Raw genomic sequence first — 23,560 nt, forward strand, 5'->3', positions numbered from 1 at the left:
TGGAAACAGTGACTTTCTTTCAGTAAAAACATCTACCTCTGCCAAGGAGGTTCTGTTTTCATCGGGGTTTGTTTGTTTGCCTGTTAGCAAGATAACTCATAAAGTTATGGATGGATTTGGATGAAATTTTCAGGAAATGTTGATACTGGCACAAGGAAGAAATGATTATATTTTAGTGGTGATCAGGGGGAACGATCTGCCTTGGCGGAGGCCTGCGATCTCCGAGTGCTTTTCAGTAAAAAGAAAGTTTATTCTGATAAAAATTAGACACTTTTTCAATCAAAAAACTTCTAATAATGTAAAATTAACCCTAAAATTAAGCAAAAACTGAATTAAAGCAAGTTGATTCATTAAAATGAAAGCACATGGATCTGACTATAACACCCATTAAACTAAAGAAAATGTCCAAACAGTAATAACTCTGACTGCTCATATATTTGCATCTGCAGTTCTACATCCTGTTTACGTCTAATACTCAGCGTTGGTGTGGTCTCCTCACCTTAATCACCATCTCAAAGGTGAAAACTCCGGTGAAAACATAATCCAGATACTTGAGAACCTGCAGAAACACAGAGGACATGTGGGTGAGCGGTTTGGTGGACAGACCAGTCCAGGTCCATATGCACAGTGTGTTCCTCTGGCCTGTCACAGCTCGGAACCCTGGCAGATTTACACTCCACTGCACCAACACACACACACACACACACACACACACACACACATATAAACAACACATAAACACACTTTCACCTCAGATTCCCTCTGCACCGTGACAGGAATATTAATTTGTTGTGCTTGTCTGTCAAAACACCAAACCTCCAGTCAGGCGTCTGTGTTTCCTCTTTAAGTCGACACAGACTCGTGTGTTGTAGCGTTAGAAAGAAACAGACGGCGTGAATTCAGGTGGTTCTTTTCTGACACACAGGGAAAAATCCAAATCTGACCAAGTGTATTTTTGTCATTTCTAGTCCAAATTAGGGGTGTTAGAAAATATCGGTTCTGCAATATATTGAGATATTTCATTTTACAATACTGTATCAATATTAAAAAATACTGTATCAATATTTTTAGGTATTTATTCAAATGCAGATATTGCTTTATTTTTTGGGGTTTTTTTGTTTTTCTTTTTTCTTTATATTTTATGTTGTGACACTTGTTCTGAACTAATAGAATATGAACATTTGAACAGGATCTTAAACTGTAATGTCTGTAAAACAGAATTTCAGTTTGAACACAGGAGCATTTTGTGATATAGCATTAAATCCTGTTGTGATCAAATAAAAATGTGTTTAGTATTTGTGCTTATTTCTGGTGTAATTCAATTCTTCCAGTATATAATCGTTTTGTTTTTTTTTAAAAAGAAACAAAACCAATAAAAAAAATTGCCATTTTTACAATATCATGATATATCGTGACATATCGTATAGTGATCCTAGTATTGTGATTTGTATCGTATCTCCAGATTCTTGCCAATACACACCACTAGTCCAAATATCTCATCACTTAAAATAAGACATAATCACCTTAAGAGGAACTTTTCAGTGAGATATAAGAACGTATTTTTAGACAGTAGATCTGGAAAATCTGATTTTAAGAAATCTTACCAAGATAATTTTCACTTGTTTCATTGGCAGATTTTTTTTTGCACAATTCAAGCAAAAAAAATCTGCCAATTATGAAGAGATGAAGTCCCATGATTAGGCTTTTAATGCAATAAGCATTCAGAAGTGGTCATATACATGTGTTTGGGTTTTATTTTGTCATTCGTGTTCCATTTGTGATTAATTGTAATCAATAGTTTTGCTCATACAAATATATAAGACATTTTACATATATTAACGTATCTAATCAAACATCTCCATATGACACACATGGGAAAAAAAGGATATCTGCAGTAGATATTGATTACAATTAATCACATATGAAACAAGAATGACAAAAAAAAACACATGTATATGACCACTTCTGAATGTTTATTGTATTAAAAGCTTAATCATGGGACTCCATCTCTTCATAACTGGCAGATTTTTTTAGCTTCAATTATGCAAAAAAAAAATCTGTTGTAGCGTTAGAAAGAAACAGACGACATGTCCAATGGACGTCACTGTCTGGGTCCCAATGGACACTATGTGGACAAAAGTATGTGGACACGTTGAATTCAGGTGGTTCTTTTCTAACACATTAGAAAAAATCTAAATCTAATCAAGTGTACTTTTTTCATTTCTAGTCCAAATATCTCATCACACTTAAAATCAGACAGAATCAGCTAAAGAGGAACTTTTCAGTGAGATATAAGAACTGATTTTTAGACAACAGATCTGGAAAATCTGATTTAAAGAAATCTGACCAAGACAATTTTCACTTGTTTAACAAGAATCTTAAAAGTTTCTTAAAGTTAATCAAAAAAACATACCTGACACTTTTACAGGATGAAGTTGTTGAACTTGGTCTAATTATTGCAGTTATTTGTAGTTCTGTAAAATTTTGTGTCTTTTTTTTTTTTTTTCCTTAACTGTTACTTTAACATTGTCAGGTGCGATGTATTTGTTTTTTTTAGACTGTATCCCTATCAGTAAAAGTCTAAATAAAATATTTTCAAACCTAAAGTGTTGGTTCCTGTGCCTTCCCCTGGTCAGTCTGTATCAGGAGTCGCTCTTCCGTCAGTCTGAAATAATCAGTCGGTCGGCTCATTGTCCTGTGTGTACATCTGTTGTGTACTTCCACATGTTTATTTATGACGTCTACATGTCGCTGTGACTCACGTTATTGCGCGGTGCGTTCGCTTGCACGGGGTCCTCGGCTGCCAGGGCGATGCTGCTCATGGTAATGACCATCAGGATGCACATTTCAAAGTAGCGCAGATTGACCACGTAGTGACACAGCCGACGTACCCTGCAAGACCGCACACACACACGCACAACACGCAAACACACAAACGCATCATCAGGTCTGTTCAGGCGACGTCTTCATGCATTTCCCTCTGTGACGGTCCAACAGGAACAGATGAAGCAGTGCATGGTTTAAGGTCGTCTGAGTTCACAGCCTCTTCAAATAGAACACGAGGGTCAAACATACGGCCCTGGGGCCAAAACCAGCCCCCCAAAGTGTCCAATCCGGCCCGTGGGATGAATTTGAGAAATATAAAAATTACACTGATTATTTTAGTTCAGCTTCCACATACAGAACAATTCAACCTCGAGTGGATCAGACCAGTAAAACACTATCATAATAAACCAGTGGTTTCCAACCTTTTTTGGTTTGTGACTCTATTTTAACACAAATTTCTGCTGACCCCAGACATTCAAAACAGCGACATTTTTTTGCTAAAATTTATTTGTTTCTGATCATGTAATAGTTTGCTATACTATGTTTCAAATACAGGTTAATTTTAGAGGACATTTAGTCTATATAATGTATATTATTATGGGCAGAGGCAGTAAAGCCAGGTGTAGATTACTGCACAAAGTGAGGATTTGATTTTCCTTGGTCAGGATATGTACAGTCAGTCCAGCTGTGATTTACAAGGCTGACAATTAATACTGAACAAACAAGAAGTCGAAATATGAATTATGAAAGAGCTGCAGCATCTGAAACCGACCACAATGAACATTTGACAGATAAACAGAACCACAGTGCTGCAGTTTCACACTCAGTTTGTCTTTTATGGATTGGGATTGTCTCTGTCAACTCACCATATATTTTTTATTTGTAAGTTTATTTTTTATTTTTGTCAATTACTAGAAATTTCAGGCGACCCCACATGGGGTCCCAACCCCAAGGTTGAAAAATACTGCATTATATAGACTAAATATCATCAAAAATTAACCTTTATTTGCAACACAGTACAGCAAACTATTACATGATCAAAAACAAATTAATTTTAGCAAAAAAAAAAGTCAGTTTTGAATGTCTGGGGTTGCCAGAAATTTGTGTTAGTCCAGCTTGGATTTACAAGGCTGACAATTAATACTGAACAAACAAGAGGTCGAAATATGAATTATGAAAGAGCTGCAGCATCTGAAACTGACCACAATGAACATTTGACAGATAAACAGAACCACAGTGCTGCAGTTTCACACTCACAGTTTGTCTGGCATGGATTAGGATTGTTTCTGTCAACTCACCATATATTTTTATTAGTAAGTTATTTCTTTTTTTATTTTATCAATTACTAGAAATTTCAGGCGACCCCATTTGAATTCCAAGCGACCCCACATGGGGTCCCGACCCCAAGGTTGAAAAACACTGTAATAAACTATAAGTAATGACAACTCCAATGCTTTCTCTTCATTTAAGTGTAAAAATGTATAATTACATGAAAATATTTACATTTACAAACTATTCTTTCACAAAAAAATGTGACCAACCTGAACAGATATGAACAACCTGAAATGTCTTAACAGAAGTAAGTGTAATTCTACCAATATTGTGTTTGTTATTAAATGTTTTGTGTATTTGTAGATCCACTGTGATCTATAAGTTGTAATGTACATGTGTAAATGATAAATTGAATTTAAATTTAGGAAACTTTGTAGATGTAAACATTTTCATAATGTAATTTTACTTTCATTAGACTGGTTCTGTTCCACTTCAGATCATATTGGACTGAATGTGGAACCTGAACTAAAATGAGTCTGACACTTGCACTTCTTTCCATGGCTGGTTTGCTATTGTACCATTAGCCTATTCATTTATTTATTTTCTTTTTTTAAGTCCTCTCTCTTCTCTCCTTCTCCTTCCTTCTTTTGGAGACTCAGCGTTCAGTTTCTATGCTCCGTATATCTGGAACAAACTACCAGAAAATATCAGGTCTGCTGAGAGTCGGAGTTCTTTTAAGTCCAGGTTCCAGACTCACCTGTTCACTGCTGCCTTTGACTAAAATGCTTTTGACTTTTTAAATTGTATATTCTTCTTCGAAACTCTGCACTGCAACTCTTACTTTAATATGTGTGTTTTTATATTTTTGGTTTTTATGTGTTGTTTTCTTACTTGCTGTTTTCACTCACCTTTTACATGTTTCTTTTATAATGTTTTAAATGTGTTTCTTTTGCCCTTGTCATTGTATTTCAAAGTCCTGTGTGAAGCACCTTGAATTGCCTTGTTGCTGAAATGCGCTACACAAATAAACTTGCCTGACATTGCCTTGCCTTCTTTTAAATCTTATTCTTATTCTAGGAAATGTTATTGTACTTTTAGAACATGAGCCCCTTTTTATATATTTGGCTGTAACCTCTCAGTCTGAGCAAACTTTCCTGTATCTGTCATATTTAACGGTTTCCTTCCAGTGTACTAGTACTTTGTAATCTATGTGATGTTTTATTAAGTTGCTCGTTTGTCCAGGACAACAGATGGAAATTAGCTTTTCTGCTAAATCCGGTGCGTGCATCTTGTTCTTTGTAACTAATACCAATACACACTTTCCTGTAACTAAATAAATAAATACAAATACCCCTTCAAAATGTAACCACCTGCACTTTTTTTTTGTCGATTTTGACAAGAAAAAAACATCACAAAATGTCCCGTGAGTCATTTTAATTCAGATTTTACTTGGGACGTTCTATATCTGGCTATTATTTACAATTTACTTCATGTTGTAAGAGTGTAAAAACAGTTTAACTTAAAGGAAAAACACTTCATATGGAAATTGATTTTATAGTTTTAGCGGAGAAAAAAAAAACACTCTTTTCCGACAAATGGGCTGTTTCGCTGACTTCAGTTAAAGGCATGAGTGAAACTACCGTAACAACACTATGTTGCCTAGAAACGTGCAACCTCTAAGCTTTCACAAAGTATTGGAATTTTCCCAAACTGTGCAAAATATAATCCAAAATGCGCACGTGTCATCAGCGCTTCACTGGGTTTTAAAGTGTTAACCACGGTGTTGTATTATTGTTATTATTTTAGCAGCTTACTTGAGGATATTGCACTTACCGTCAGTTTGTTCTTGAGCCGTTTAGTAAAAAAATACAGTGACAATAATAGTCAAATATTACACGACAGGAGGTCATGGCTACAACTACATCAACTGAACACCCCAGAAATCTAGGAAACCCTGAACCTGTGTATTGAAAAGTCCTCAGTGGAGGTTGAGAATGCACTGCTGTGCTCTGGATTTGTTCAAGGAGTTGTCATAGAAACTTGCACTCCTACGTGAGTTGGTATGTGAAGCCTACAGAAATCACATCAAAATTTAAGGCATTTTTGCTCCATTAATAAGAGCTGAGTGGTTTACTACAGCCTTATACAACCCCACATGTAAAACTAATAATAATAATAATAATAATAATAATAATAATAATAATAATAATAATAACAATAATAATACATGCATAAGCAAAGATAATGATAATGATGACATCTATAGATTTACTATATGGACAAAAGTATGTGGACATGTTGAATTCAGGTGTTTCTTTTCTAACAGGGGTCTGGGATACAAAACAATAACAAATGTCATAATATACTTTTATATTGATATAAATCTGAAAACATTGGTTAGTTTGGTTTAAATTGTTATCTTTGCTTCTAAAATGCCTCAGAGATGTTTTTTTTTAATCCATGACTATGATTTTAAATGTTCTTCCTCTAAATTTCTAAAATATTTTTCATGCTCTGACTGTAAATAATATATACATATTTTTTCCCACAACTAACCATCTACTGTCTTCACATCTCACTGAGGAAGAAAAATCTCCCATTAAACTATAAGGAAATATTGATGTTTATAAACTCTATGGACATAAATATTGGGACACATCATGGCTACAGCTGTAAGATGTCCTGTTCATGCTCAATCATGAAAAAAATAATTAATAAATTCAATAACAGTGACCAAAATAATCAACAAAATGAGTAAAAGCAACAAAATAATCCACAAAAAGAACAAAATAATCAACGAAAAGAACAAAATAATCAACAAAATGAGTAAAAACAAAACAATCAACAAAAAGACCAAAATAATCCATTAAAAGATCAAAATCAACAAAATGAGTAAAAAGAACGAAATAATCAACAAAATAATCTAAAAAAGAACAAAATAATCAACAAAATGAGTAAAAAGAACGAAATAATCTACAATAGGAACAAAATAATCAACAAAATGGGGAAAAAGAAAATAATTAACAAAAAGAACAAAATAATCAACAAAATAATCCATAAAAAGAACAAAATAATCAATGAAAAGAACAAAATAATCAACAAAAAGAACAAAATTATCAACAGAATGAGTAAAAAGAACAAAATAATCAACAGAAAGAACAAAATAATCAACAAAATGAGTAAAAAGAACAAAACAATCAACAATATGAACAAAACAGTCAAGAAAATGAGTAACAAGAACAAAATAATCAACAAAAAGAACAAATAATCAACAAACTGAGGAAATATTGACTTTTTATCTCAAATCAGTATAAACAGGACATCTTACAGCTGTAGACATGATGTGTCTCAGTATTTTTGTCCATATAGTGTATAAACATCTTGTTAACACATATTATTTACAGTCAGAACATAAAAAATATCCAAAATTTAGAGGTAGGACATTTAAAATCAAAGTCATGGATAAAAAAACAAACAAAAAAAAACAATCAATGCTGAGAAAAATTACATTAAAACCATCTTTGAGGCATTTTAAAAGCAAATATAAATTAAAAACAAACAAACCAATGTAATGATATTTATCCCATAATATAAAACTATATTCTGAGATTAGTCATTCTTGTTTTGTATTCCAGACCCCTGTTAGAAAAGAAACACCTGAATTCAACGTGTCCACATACTTTTGCCCACATTTTAAACCTCTCAGATGCATTAGAGGTGATACAGTGCATTGTTGTGTGTGTGTAACTACACTTTCAAATGTTCTTAAATGACCCATAAAACCCGGCGCCTCTCCTCTGAAATGAACCCGACCAATCGCTCTGATCCCACGTCTCCTCCGGGGCGGGGCTTACGGGTTAGTTTGGCCGAAGACGAACATGGAGCTGTAGGGGAGGATCTGCCGGGGCCCATTAGCCGCCTCCTCGTCCTCCAGATCTTTCTTCTCCTCGCTGAGCTGGAAGTTGTCACAGTCGATGTTGTTCACTGGGGTGGAAAAATAAATACGCTCATTTAGCTCAAAGACGCACGAAAATTAGTTACGAGCGACATATTTTCGATCAACACTAGAAGCAGATGGTTCGTGTGCATGTGAGGAGGCTCGTACTCGTCTGAACACGAACACGAACATGAACACGAACACGAACACGAACATCAACATGAACATGGGTGGAAATGACTTCAACCCTTTATGGACCATTGTGTCTCCGCCGCCACAATTTAGCATAAGGAGCTGTTTATATATGAAATCGAACACATTAGGGTAGAGGTCTTCATTGGCTGAGGGGGAGGGGTGGAAGTGGACCAAGCAGAGAGCAGCAGAGTGCAGTCAGTGAGAGAGACATGGAAGATTTGTATCACTTTTAGCAGTGTTTTAGCAGTGAATTCTTGTAAATAATAATCTATATCATAATACTGGAAGGGCTCAGTGTGTGTGTGTGTGTGTGTGTGTGTGTGTGTGTGTGTGTGGGCATGATTCTGACAAATGTCAACGTTTTAAACTGGCCAATTTAGTACCTACACTTTAGGAATAGTCCCGTCTCTAGGGCTGGGTATCATGGACAATTTTCTTAATCGATTCCATTTCGATTCATAAGGTTCTGAATCGATTAATCATGATTCAATTCAATATCGATTTGATTCAGTATTAATTGATTGATTCAGATTCATTTAGTGATACCAAAGTACAATTTTGAGCTGTAACCTGATTATTTGACTACTGCAGCTAGAGATGGGAATCCATAAGAATTTTATGATTACGATTCCATTATTGATTTTGCTTATTGATCTGATTCCTTATCGATTCTCATTGGGTGAGAGAATAAAAGAGTACAAACAGGTGTGTTTGCATTAACTGTCTTTTATATTTCCACCTCTGCACAGAAAATATAACATACAGTATGGACAAATAATAATAACAGATGACGCCAGGCCCGGTTTGGGGGGGGGGGCAGTGAAAGTGAAACTAAAGACTCTTTACTAATTCCTCTATTGCCGCATTTCCACTACATGGAACTGGTTCGACTCTGCTCGTCTCCCGTTGTTGTGCACCTCATTTCCTTTCCCCTACCTTCAGAAACTTGTATTTGACGGGGTACGATGTTTGTTTCCCGCACCGGAACTGGAACTGGGCCCAGATGACGGCCTGGTGTTCACTCTGCCGCTACATTCATAAGCGTCACTAAGTAGTGAATCAAATACGTGACATTCCTGTAAATGATTCACATGCTGTGGACAAATGTTTGAACATATTGGAGGGATTCCACCCTTTTGAAGACATGGAAGCTTTGGCAGTGTTCCAGTGGACCTGGTGTCGTCTGTTTAGACCGTTTCTGCCTCAACGCCATGTTGGCTACGTTCTGACTAAAACAATGTAGTGTACGCGTGATGTCATCGCACATGTGCAACGAAGGCAGAACTGATAAGCAGAATCGTTAAGCAGGCAGGCAAACGACTCCAAGGAATCGAGCTACTGAGATCCGGTTCTCAAAAAGAACCGGTTCTCGATTCCCATCCCTACTGACAATGCACCTCGACTCTGGTTAATGTGTTCTGTGTACAAAGTGACTGGGTAATTACATAGTGGAACCTTTTAATTTAATTTATTTTATTCATTTTATTTTATTTTTTTGTGGCGTCTTATTCCTCTGTTATATGTCTCAGTGTTTGTCTTACTTTTTGTCTGTTTGAAAAACTGAAAATGAATAAAAATACATTGATCAAAAACAGTGATTCGTGTTCTGGTTTTGTTCCAAACTGAAAAAACTTTTGGCAGTCTATATTTAAATTTCTTTCTGATGGAACAGGGTCTCATACTGAACCTGAGGCAACAACTGCAATATTTAGCATTACATCGCATTCTTTTAACCAAAAATCTAAAAATCTAATTGCCTTCATCACTCTTCTAGCTCGTAGACTAATACTACTTAAATGGAAAGATAAACCTCCAACATTTGAATCTTGGTTTCTGGATCTTTTACATCATTTAACATTGGAAAAAAATCTGATATTCTATAAGAGGATGTGCCAGTAAGTTTTTCAGTCCCTGGCAACCTGTTCTGAATCACATAAAAGAGGCAGATCCATCACTTATTCCACTGTAGTCTTATTAACATGAGTCTGTGACTAATACCTGAGTTCCTTATTTATTTATTTACTATTTTTATTATTATTGTCAATTATCTTTTTAGTTTTTTTTTTTTGGTGCAACAGGGCAGGAATGTTCATGGGTTTGGGTTAAAAAACAAAAAACACTGACTGTTATGCTTTTCTGTGACTAGATATATAATAAAAACACTATGAACAAAAAAAAAACAGTGACTGGCTGTGAAATGGGACTGACTGGGTATGATGGTGGTTTCTCCCGGCGGGGCGGTGATGGTGACAGGGATGTGGATGGCGTTGCTGTTGAGTCCGGCCTGGCTGGCTCTGGTGGAGTTCTTCTGGTTGTCGGCGTCCTCTTGCTTTTCTCCCACACTCAGGCTGGTCCTTAAAGGCTGCACGGGGCTGGAGGCCAGGCCGTCGTCCTCGGCGTCTGGATGCCTCTCCCTGGGGAAGGACATGACGCTCTTATCACAGGCATCATTATACTGCGCCTCCAACCGTTTCTGCCAAATTAGATCCATAACAGCAAGTTTTCTGTGCCCTCCTGGGAGGAAAACTACAACTACCACTGGAACCAGTTAAAGTAGAAGCACAAGATGAACCCGGAGCTGGACCTGAGGAAAAGGACTAACACAACACTGGACTAGAACCCTGGAATTTAACTGGACAACATGTGGAATGACAATAAAGCCCACTCTGTTCTGTTCTATTCTATGGTGAAAGTTACAGTTATGCATTTGGCAGATGCTACTCTACTCTACTCTATTCTAGTCTACTCTATTCTACTACTCTATTCTATTCTACTCTATTCTACTCTGCTCTATTCTATCTACTCTATTTTGTTCTACTCTGTTCTATTCTATCTACTCTATTCTGTTCTACTCTACTCTACTCTATTCTACTCTATTCTATCTACTCTATTCTGTTCTACTCTACTTTACTCTATTCTACTCTACTCTATTCTATTCTATTCTATTCTATCTACTCTATTCTGTTCTACTCTACTCTATTCTATTCTATCTACTCTATTCTGTTCTACTCTACTCTATTCTATTCTATCTACTCTATTCTGTTCTACTCTACTCTATTCTATTCTATCTACTCTATTCTGTTCTACTCTACTCTATTCTATTCTATTCTATCTACTCTATTCTGTTCTACTCTACTCTATTCTACTCTACTCTATTCTACTCTATTCTATCTACTCTATTCTGTTGTACTCTACTCTATTCTGTTCTACTCTACTCTATTCTACTCTACTCTATCTACTCTATTCTGTTCTACTCTACTCTATTCTACTCTACTCTATTCTATTCTATCTACTCTATTCTGTTCTACTCTACTCTATTCTATTCTATCTACTCTATTCTGTTCTACTCTACTCTACTCTATTCTATCTACTCTATTCTGTTCTACTCTACTCTATTCTATCTACTCTATTCTGTTCTACTCTACTCTACTCTATTCTACTCTATTCTATTCTATCTACTCTATTCTGTTCTACTCTACTCTATTCTATCTACTCTATTCTGTTCTACTCTACTCTACTCTATTCTACTCTATTCTATTCTATCTACTCTATTCTGTTCTACTCTACTCTATTCTATCTACTCTATTCTGTTCTACTCTACTCTACTCTATTCTATTCTATGTGAGGTTAATAATAATATAACTGTGTCTGATCCTTTCTTACCTCAGAGCTTTGGTTCCATTTTTGTTCTTTTTACAGTCGTCTCCGTCCAGCGTAGACTGAGCCCTCAACATCCGAGAGCATCGTGCCTTCCTCTCTCCGTTACTGTCCACTCCCCCTCCTGCCCCTCCCCCTCCTCCTCCTCCACCCCCCCTCCCTCTGTGGTCTCCCCGTGACCCGTTTGCCAGTACCCCGTTCCCCTCCTTGGACGTGCGATGGGAGTGGTGATGGCGATGCGTGGGCTCGTCGCCTCGTTCTTCGGGGGACCCGGCCTGGTGGTGATGCCTGTGTCCCTGTCCCCCCCCTGCGTCCCGGCTGTGGCTTCTGTCCCCCCCCCTCCTCTCTTTGGTCTCCTGGTCTCTGCTCCGGCTGTGGTGGGTGTGATGCCTCCCTCCTCCTCCTCCTCGGCCGTCCCCGCCCTCCCTGCCGTCCCCGTTGCGGTGGCGGTGATGCTTCCTGGAGTGCGTGTGGAAGTTGTCCCCCACCCCCACCCCATCTTGCTGAGGGTCCCCCGCCTCCTCTGAAGAGTGGCAGGTGTTGTCTCCGTTCCTGGATTCCACCACCAGAGGCCGGTCCATGTGGGTCTTCATGTCGGGGTGCAGGTGGAGGGCGGAGGTCATGCGGAGGCGTTCCTCAGGGTCCAGCTCGTTGAACAGGGCCTCGCTGCTCGCCCTCATGTTGTGTCTCCGAAGCTGATTGGTCCTGTGCTCCCACACCGACATGGTCTTAGCGGATCTCTGCTGCTCCTTACTGGAACCCACAGGAAACGGCATGTGATTACCAACAACAACAACAACAACAACAACAGAACCCGTGCACACTGAAGCTGGTTTGCTGAGATCGGATGAACATGAGCGTCCAGTTTCATCCATAGCCAAACCGTCCTCCACTCAGGATTAAAGCTCCGACACTGGACTCGTCAGGTGTGATCTATGGATGCATCAGCACAAATGTTCCCCATGGTAAAGCTTCCACTTACCATGATCAGGTACTTTACAACCTGGAGATCCAAGCAGGACGACGACAAGTGTGTGTGTAATGGTTTAAGTTAGTGTTTGGAGCGTCTGTAACAGTGGTTTCCAAACCTTTTTTGGCTTGTGACCTGATTTTAACATCACAAATTTCTGGTGACCCCACACTTTCAAAACAGAGACACTTTTTGCTAAAATAAATTAATTTTTGGTCATTTAATAGTTTGTTACTATGTTGCAAATAAATATTAATTTTAGATGACATTTAGGCTATATAATGTATATACTGCACCAATTTTTATTTTTAATTAAGAAAAGTGTGTGGTGTTTTAATTATGACATATATATTGAACCATTAAAACATATTTTTTTATTAGTAACTTTTTTTTTTTAATCAATTACTAAAAATTTCAGGTGGCCCCATTTAAACTCCAGGCGACCCCACATGGGGTCCTGACTCCAAGGCTGAAAAACACTGATCTATAACCTCACATCTAAAATATAAAATAATGGGATCCCTTGAAGATCCCTTGTTCTATTTGGTTTTAGTCCAGGTCCTCTGGTTTCCATCAAACACAGGTTTACATAGGGTTCATTCTGGGGCGGCCATGGCTCAGTTGGTAGAGTGGGTCATCCAATAACCGAAGGGTTGGCAGTTCGAATCCCGCTCTGTCCATGTGCTGTTGTGTCCTTGGGCAAGACTCTTCACCCCCCTTGCCTCCAGTGCTGCTACTCACACTGGTGTATGAATGTGTGTGAATGTTCGGTGGTGGTGGGAGGGGCCGTAGGCCACGCTTCTGTCAGTCTGCCCCAGGGCAGCTGTGGCTACAGATGTAGTTTAGCACCACCAGAGGGAGGATGTGAGAATGAATGAATAATGGATCCACTGTGTGCGCTTTGAGTATGTGTTCATAGAAAAGCGCTATATAAATCTAATCCATTATTGTTATTGTTCATTCTCCTGTTAGTGTTCATGATGAAGATGTGGAGTTGGTCCCTGAACGCATTCAGAGGCAGCTCACTGCTAATATGCTAATTGCTATTGCTAATGCTAGGTGCTTCTGTAATGGAGTTAATGTATATAGTCTAGCATTCCACTTGCCATCTCACACTGTTTTATTGTGTTAATTACAATTTTATTTTAGGGACATTAAACACCACACCCCTGCAAACTAGGCTCGTGCACCCCAGGGAGACAGCGGCAGTTTCCCTGTGCTGGTGACTACATGCATGTTAGTCCTGTCATTATTTTACATTTTATTTTTTTTAATTTCATATCTGAATGATTATTTTGTACAGTTGTGTTTGTGGCTCCCTGTCGGTTGAGCATGTTTTTTGAATGGCAACGTTCTTTATGTATGTTCATGGTCTGAACAGTGTTAGCTAACTGGTTTTTTTGTTTTTGTTTTTTGTTTTTAATCTTGACAGTGTGAAAGTGATGTTGTGTTTTCTGCCAGGTATGCATTTTATTTACTTTGTATTTACTTTGTTACTGAGAAAGCAGCAGTTTTGCCGTGCAGTCTTCCTGTGTGAAAGTGATGTTGTGTTTTCCGCCAGAATAAACGGCAAAGAAAGAGAGGATCGTGTTATTCACAACGCACAAGTACAGCCGCTACACTTTGTGAATCAGAAAGGACAAACTGCAAAGACTGAATTGTCCTATGAGGATAATAAAATGGATTAAAATAACAATAATAATAATTTCTACAATGTTGAAGTAATTCTATAGTGTTGTTTTTGTTTAATCCAAGGTGAAGGTTTAATGTGGTCGCCATTAAATTTTCTCCATTTGTCAAAGTCATAAGTCATAACCCTTTAAGCACTAAAGTCGCATAATTGCAACAACCAACATAACTGACTGAAACAGACCATAATAACTCCAGATAGTTACAAATCTTGTTCCCACCTCCCACCAATAGGTGGCGGACATGTGCCCCTTCAATCCTAACCATTTCAGGGCATGTTTCTATTCAAAGTGAAGAAGAAAATCCAGTTTAAAAGGGTTAATTCTCCAGTTAGTGCTCATGATGAAGATCTGGAGTCGGTCCCTGAGCTTTTGGGAAAGTTAAACAGAAGAATGGATGGCTACAGAAAATGGTTTGACAAAATGTACCGTGTATTCAGCCTCTATTTCAGCAAAATAGTGAAAATATTTGAAGAATAAATGAAAGTGCATGAACATCTTCTGAACTGACGTTGTACATGACAGCAAGAACTATTTAAAGGTGCAGCTTTTTCACCTTATTCTATTTTTTTTTAGATATTTTAAGATCATATAGAAGTTTTTTTTTATTATTATTATTATTGAAATTATTCTTCTGTGAATGTACATTTTTACAGCTGCTTCCCTGATGGGGTCAAGGTGAGGCTCCTGGGAGTTTTCTTCTATTCATGACTGACATAAAGCAGGATTTTTACAGACTGGAACAGATTAAAAACTAAAACTAAAACTAAAAAAAAAAAAGTTCATAAGGAAATCTGGTTTTGTCAAATATGTCGACAGCATCCTTAAAAAATAATAAAATAATAAAGTCTGGGAAATCAAAGCTTTTCACAAATCCAGAGTTTATTCCTTATATCCTCATTTATGTCATATTTAATTCATTCAGAGTCGGGGTTTTAACCTGTGAGAATATTATTATTATCGGTTTGACATGTTGTAGATCATGGGTGTCAAACATTCAGCCCCACGTTCAGGTTCCACATTCAGCCTTTTTCAATCTCAGGTGGATCCGACCAGTAAAATATTATCATAATAACCTATAAATACCCAAACTCCACATTTTTCTCTTTGTAAATGTACATATTTTCATGTCATTTTACTGTATTTACACTAAACAAAGCACCATTGTACAAAAAACATTAATAACCTGAAATGTCTTAAGAAAAATAAGTGTAGTTTTAACAATATTCTGCCTGTTATTAAATGTTTTGTGTATTAGTAGATCCACTGTGATCTGTAAGTTGTAATAATGCTCATGTGTAAATAACAAACTGAGGCAGAATATTGTTAAAACTGCATTAATTTTTCTTTAGAAATTTCAGTTTGTTCATGTTATTCACATTATTTTAAAGGATAGTTTGTAGATGTAAACATTTTGATAATGTAATTTGACTTTTTTTCACTCTAAAACTTAGAGAAAAGTACAGAGTGGACATTATTTATAGGTTATTATGTTATTATTTTACTGGTCTGACCCTTTTCTGATCATATTGAACTAAAATGAGTTTGACACCCATCATCCTTGTTGTTTCTCTAATATTTCATTTCATGATATTGTATCGATATTAAAAAGTACTGTATCGATATTTTTAGATGTTTATTCAAATTCAGATATGGCGGAGGTTCATTTTTGTTTTTCTTTATTGCTGATACCTTTTTTATTATTATTTAACAATGTTTTATTAAATAATATTTATTTGAAGCATCCTAAAAGCACTTTTTTCTGTCTGAGAGGCAGATGTTAGTTCCTTTGTTGGTATCGCACAAAAATAATGTTCTGATGTTAGTTCTGAACTAATATGAACATTTGAACAGGATCTGAAACTGTAATATAAACTGGAAAATATAATTAAAGTTTCAACAGAGGAAAATTTTATGATATAGCATTAGATCAGTGTTTTCAACCTTGGGGTCAGGACCCCACGTGGGGTTGCCTGGAATTTCTAGTAATTGATAAAAAAAAATACCAATAAAAACTGTTTTAATAATTCAATATATGTCATTATAATTAAAACACCACACACTTTTCCTTATAAACATTTTACAAAGGTGCATTATATACATTATATAGCTTAAATGTAGTCTAAAATTAATGTTTAGTTGCAACATATTACAACAAACTATTACATGATCAAAAACAAATTAATTTTAGCAAAAAAATGTCTCAGTTTTGAATGTCTGGGGTCGCCAGAAATTTGTGATGTTAAAATGGGGTCACGAGCCAAAAAAGGTTGGAAACCACTGCATTAGATCTTGATGTGATCAAATAAAAATGTGTTTAGTGTTTGTGCATATTTGTGGTATAATTCAATTCTTCCAGGAAATAATCATTTTAAAAAAAGAAACAAACAAAAAATTGCCTTTTTAACAGTATCATGATATATTGTGATATATCGTATTGTGATCCTAGTATTGTGATTTGTATGGTATCGCCAGATTCTTGCCGATACACAGCCCTAATGAAGAATGTGATTGTAAATAGATGTCAGAGGCAGCAACTGGCAGAAAGAATAAAGGGATATAGTGATAAAAGAGCATATAAACTGTTTATAGGTTTCAATAATGCACATAATGCTGTTTATTATACTGTTATTTCTATGCTTATTATTCTTTTGACATTAAAACATGATATGAAATGTGTTTGTTTGTCTTTATATCCTCTTTTCCAGGAGTCAAAATATCATCGGACCTGATATTTTGCGAATAATGTGTGTTTAACCCTCACCATTCTGCCATGCAAATGAACTGACACAGAGCATTTTTTTTTGAACACTGTTTGACTGGAGTCGTGTGGATGATGCAGGCAGGCCGACGTGCTCCGAGTTAACGGCCGTCATTATGAAAGAAAACGCTGCTTCCCCCCCCACCCCGGTGAGAGAAAACAGAACAGTAGGACGACGTCTGCAGCCTGACAGATGGAAATGTCTACAGATATGACAAAGAATCAACACAAAACTGAAGATTTTGGAAGTCTGTGTATTTCCATCTGACACGTGTGAAGGTTTTTCCCATACTGTTTGTCTAAACCAGGGGTGTCAAACATACGACCCGTGGGCCAAAACCGGTCCGCCAAAGGGTCCAATCCAGCCCAGGGATGAATTTGTGAAATGCAAAAATTACACTGAAGATATTAACAATCAATCATTTTAGTTCAGAGGTCACATAAAGCCCTATTTTGAACTCATAACAAGCTATAAATAATGACAACCTGGACTCAACAAACACTGGAATGACATTTGTGTCTTTTTTTTGACCAATGTCGATCTCCTGGTGATTTTTTCTTTTTTAGTTTAGTTTATTTTGAATATGCAACAAGACAAAGTAATCTTACTTAGTCCTTAGAAATAAAACAGGTAGTAAGAAGTAAGAAGAAAAAAAAAAAAACTTCTACATATACATGACTTCATTTGCACAATCGGAAAGGAATGGGAGGAAGTATAAATTATTGATAATTTACCTGTTCATTCCAAATAAAGATACAATTTAAAAAAAAAAAATTATACCAAATCTTAAACAAGACGACTGACAATAATAATATAAAAAATAAATATACTGAAAATTGCACTCATGATTGTTCATGTTATTCACATTTTTTAAAGGATAGTTTGTAGACATAAGCATTTTCATGATGTCATTTTCCTTTTTTTTTTTTTTTTCCCACACTAAATCATAGAGAAAAGTTTGGAGTTGACATAATTTATAGATTATAATGTTATTATTTTACTAGTCCGACCCACGTCAGATCAGGTTGGTCCGTATGTGTCCTCTGACATAAAATGAATGTGACAGCCCTGGTTTAAACAAGTATGATTCATTCATGTTGGATTTGATGGATTAAGTTCAGTTTGTTGCATCTGGTCACCTGTACCTCAAGATTCGTCGGGCAGGGGAGGAGTAGATATAACTCCTAAAAAAGACAGACAAAAGACACAGACAGACAGACAGACAGACAGGAAACACCAATGACACACCCACAGACAGGTACCCACAGACAGGTGAGCAACACACATACAGGAAGTTAAAAGCAGCAGCAGGCAAACAGGAAGTGAAAGAAGAGGTGTAGCAGGGAAAGGACTGTTACTGTCAGGAAAACACATGCACTATGAGAGCAGAGAGCTAAAGAAACCGCAAAGAACAACCGACACTGTATTACAAACAAAACTAGAATTATACATCTCAAGATTTTACATAATGTATTCCAAGGAAAAGTTCTATCCAGGCACTGACCTGCTTTGCAGTCGTTGCAAAGCAGATATTGCTTCACTTATCCACACTTATTGGACATGTCCTAAACTTCATAACTACTGGACATCTATATTTACTACATTTTCAAAAATATATGACATTAACTTTCCACCTTCAGCCCTGACAGCACTTTTTGGAGTGATTCCCCCCAAACATTCATATTTTTAAATATTATTCAAAAGCTTTTGCATTTGCTTCTCTACTTGCATGACGTCTTATACTTTTGAGGTGGAAACAGGAAACCCCCCCCACACATGATCAGTGGACCGCAGACATTATGAGGTTTTTACACATGGAGATGATGAGATGTACGTTAGCAGGATCAACTGCAAAATTCTATAAAGCATGGCAGCCTTTTCTAAAATTCACAGAAACTTATAGAATGAGCAATACATCATGACCAGTGGCGATTTCTCACAGACTGCAGTGGAAGCTGAGCTTCCCCTAAAATTATGAAAATTCAATGGTTAAATCTGTTCGGTTGTGTTGACATTTCATTGACTCCAAATGTGTTAGAACACGTTCATCTCACAGACGAGTTCGTTCAGAATCAGTTTTATCACAAATCATCAGACTGGATGTTGTTCACTTCTCCTCCATTCCCGTGTCTCTGTTTTCTCATTCGATCTCTGCTCAGTGCATTTGTCCGTAGACGCTCAGCGTCCATGCACTTCAATGGGACTGAGTGGAACTGTTTTTTTCATTGCCTCAAAACTGGACGGTAATTGGATAAATGGCACAATGTTGTCCTGCCCTCAAACGCTCAGTGTCTCTGGGGGTGAATGGAGCTGTGGGCGGAGCTCAGCTGGGCTGGACGCCAGGCTGATTGGAGGATCAGTCGAAAGACTGAATTCCGTTTGATTGACAGCTATTTTGAGACATCCTCCTTCACTGACACAGTTCAGTTTAATACCGTCACACATTCTGCTGTGAAATCAGAGAAACCACTACCAAATTACTTGTTCATTTCTTGCACTGTAAATAAAACACACCCATTGTACTTCCCTGTTTCAATTTAACATAATTTCAATGTTTTCTTGTTTCAGTTACATAATTTAATCATTTCTTGCCCGAGTTTAATATTGTTTTGTAGATAGTTAAATCAATCATACTGTTGGCTAGGTCGGCGTGAACTAGCTATCTAGTAAGGTGCACACGATGGCAGACAATGGTAATGGAACAGAGGGCCAAATTTATGTTTAAATAACTTGACAATTCTTTTTGATGTAAACCAACAATGAGCTTCCCCTGTCTGAAAGACATCAAGGCGCCACTGCTGTAGAAATATAAAATTAATACAGTACAATAAAGACGCACCTTACAATGTGAATTTCTACTGAGCGATATGTCTCCATTTAGCAATTTAGCCATTTTAAGGCAAAAATCTAAAATTAGCTGAATTAATTTCCGTATTTCCCACCCTATAACTTGTCATCACTTGTCATTTAAGTTCAGGCTGAAAACGGCTGTGTTCAACCATGCACAGAACAACTGAAAGGGTTCCATCTGCACTCTTCTCTTTTACTTTATTTTAACTGATTATTACCTCCACCAAGGAGGTTATGTTTTTGCCGGCATTGGTTTGTTTGTCTGTCTGTGTGCAAGATAACTCAAAAAGTTATGGACGGATTTGGATGAAAACTACTGGCACAAGGAACAAATGATAAAATTTTGGTGGTTATGGGGGGGGGGGGGGGGGGGGGGGGGGCAGGCACTGATCTGCCTTGGCGGAGGTCTGCGCTCTCCAAGTGCTTTTCTTTGTGACTCTGTCACTTTGTGACTCTGTCTGTGAAAAGTGCTCTATAAATAAAATTTACTTTACTTACTTACTTTACTTTTCTAGTTATTTCTGTTTTATTCATTCTGTTTTAATTGTGTGTTTTTAACCTGTCTCTTTTCCATTTTTGTAAAGCACTGTGACTTGCCCTGAATATGACTTTTGTTGCTCTATCTATCTATCTATCTATCTATCTATCTATCTATCTATCTATCTATCTATCTATCTATCTATCTATCTATCTATCTATCTATCCATCCATCCATCCATCCATCCATCCATCCATCCATCCATCCATCCATCCATCCATCCATCCTTGACTCATCTTTCTTTTTCCCTCCCTCCTTGCTTCCTGTCTTCCTTCCATATCATCCATCTTTCCATCCATTCCATCCATCTTTCTTTCATTATTTTCTTCATCCATCCTTCCTTCCTACATCTTTCTGTCTGAACCTTTCCTTCACCATCCGTTTCTTCCATCATCTGTGTTTCCATCCATCCATCTTTCCTTTTCCCTCCCTTCTTCCTCCCTTCCTTCCTATTTTACTGCATCTCCCTGCTCCTTCAGTGACTTGCAGAACCAGTTCTAAGTCATTCCATAGTTGTCCTGGTCGTACACGGTTGAACTCCACCTTACTGTGACGCTTTCATGTCGGTTTCTCCTTTAATTTATCATCAGTCTCTAACGTCTGCGCTTAAATCGACTAAGACAAGACGGCACCGGGAGAGTGGACTTCAGGCCCTCTGCTGCTTTTGTCCCAGGGTCACCCATGACAAACAGACTACAAACACCAAACAGCCTGGGGTTGACGGCAACTCTCAGACAAATTAAACATTTATATCTAAATTATCCACATCAGAGAGCGCCGAGCGGAAAGATGAGTTACTGTAGGCGCCGTCACAGCGGTCGGTTCAGCCTGAAGGAGTCGTAACTGCTGAGTGAAGGAAACACAATCTGCACAACTCAACCTTTGTTACATTTTTGTACTATTTGCTCTGTCAGGAAGGTTGTTATGACTAGAGATGGGAACTGATAAGAATTTAACGATTCCATTATCGATTCTGCTTACTGATCCAATTCTCTTATCAATTATCATAAAAGAGTAAAAACGGGTTTGTTTGCGTTAACTGTCTTATATTTCCATCTTTGCACAGAAAATATGACATATACAGTATGCACAGATAATAACAGATGATGGTGGACCCAGTTCAGGGGGGGAGGGGGGTCACACCATACAGCCATAGAAAAAGCTGCGTCACTAAGCACACACTCTATTATTAAGGTGAGTGCTAATGCTCAGTTAGTGAGCTGAGCTAACACTACAGCTCTGTAGCCATTAGCGTGAAGCTAACATAGAAGCAAGCTAAAGTATTACTGTATTTAGTATTTTTATGCATAAGTTTTACATTAGAAAAGGTTGAAATCTAAAATTAGCTGAATTAATTTAACATATTTCCCGCCCTATAACCTGTCATCACTTTACATCAAAGAGGTTCATCTTTTGTCGACAGAGGTGGCAAATTACAGGAAAACTCTGATGGGAAAAGTCTCCTCATGGATGACAGTTTGTGCAAGCTTTTACCGTAATGTAAAATATGGCTGTTTTAGTGAGAAAGTTAAGTTATCTACTTAAAATGTGAAATGATCCATGTGCTTTAAACTGAAGCTAAAAACGAGTATTGCTAACTCCAAACAAATCATCAACTACTCTCTCTAAATACTGTAATAAAGTACTAAATAAACACTTAAACACTGCTATAACTTATAACTTAACTCGTTTCAAGTTAGCAATAGTTCTGTATTACACACGTATTTATGGTCTCTTAGTTAACTGACTATTTAACATGCTATTAGAACTGTGCTTTATTGTAACCAAGCAGTAACATAAGGACATCATTTGACTGGGCAGATAGTTGACCACAGTGTAGTTGTGGCACAAAGCAACTTAAAAACCATGAGGTATTAGTACAAAGCTGCGTCACTAAGTACACGCTTTATTATTAAGGTGAGTGCTAATGCTCAGTTAGCGAGCTGAGCTAACACTACAGCTCTGTAGCCATTAGCGTGAAGCTAACATAGAAGCAAGCTAAAGTATTACTGTATTCAGTATTTTTATGCACATGCACTCAGCAATTATAAAAGAGTATAAATGGGTTTGTTTGTGTTAACTGCCTTATATTTCCATCTTTGCACTGAAAATATGACAGCAGGAACAGATTATAATTAATTCAGTTTAGTGCAGGTCCAAAGAAGACGGAAGGAGAGGAAACAAGCAAATGAAAGGAAAGGAGGAAAGGAGGAAAGAAGGAAAGAGCAAGGCCGGAAAAAGTTTAAGGACTGAGGAGATAAAAGATAAGGAGAGCAGGAGATTATTGAAGAGTGATAACTCACGGTGACTGAATGCTGCTGATGGACGACCTGCGAGAGAGTGCCTCTCGATTTTGCTTTACAAAACTGTACATGCAGAACAAAACAAAAGAAAATGAGACACAAATGTGAAGGAGACAGGTGGACAGCCTGCATGTCCATCTGTCCGTCTGTCTGTCCAGCGGTCTCCTTCAGTAAAACACTTATCTGTGCAACTACTTCAATAACACAACAGCAAATAAAGGGTGTCTGTCAGCAAAGATGTTAGAATAATAGAAAAGTGACAGTGCAGACAGGAGTTTCATCACAGAACATGTTTGTACCATTAAAATCATCCTTTTATTGTCACATTAACCCTTTCATGCATGAACTGTGAGAACCTTGGTCAAGAGTGATTTTATTCCTTTTGATGCTGCATATTTTTTCTTCCTTCAGGGGTGTCTTGATATAGAAGGATTTACAAGAAACGTCTAGGGTGTTCAGCATTTCTGACTTCCTGTCGGCCATCTCGGTTAGGAGTAAAAAAAAAAAAAAAGCACTTCCCACGACTGGCCAATAAGTGGCATTATGAGAAAATTTTATGATT

At 37.2% G+C, this 23,560-nt stretch overlaps 1 protein-coding gene across 1 annotated transcript in view; it reads right to left on the reverse strand.

The window, feature by feature from the left end:
• Positions 1-23,560, reverse strand: part of LOC115429602 (voltage-dependent N-type calcium channel subunit alpha-1B-like) — a 469,655-nt gene that overhangs the window by 152,539 nt on the left and 293,556 nt on the right. The window contains exons 21-26 of the mRNA XM_030149195.1: positions 22,999-23,061; positions 11,894-12,640; positions 10,439-10,644; positions 7,953-8,082; positions 2,763-2,892; positions 500-559 (exon numbers count right to left, since the gene is read on the reverse strand). Of these exons, the coding sequence (XP_030005055.1) occupies positions 500-559; positions 2,763-2,892; positions 7,953-8,082; positions 10,439-10,644; positions 11,894-12,640; positions 22,999-23,061 (1,336 nt within the window). The remainder of the gene's footprint in view (positions 1-499; positions 560-2,762; positions 2,893-7,952; positions 8,083-10,438; positions 10,645-11,893; positions 12,641-22,998; positions 23,062-23,560) is intronic.

This window comes from Sphaeramia orbicularis, chromosome 12 (genome assembly GCF_902148855.1).
Source record: "Sphaeramia orbicularis chromosome 12, fSphaOr1.1, whole genome shotgun sequence".
Classification (NCBI taxonomy): Eukaryota; Metazoa; Chordata; class Actinopteri; order Kurtiformes; family Apogonidae; genus Sphaeramia; species Sphaeramia orbicularis.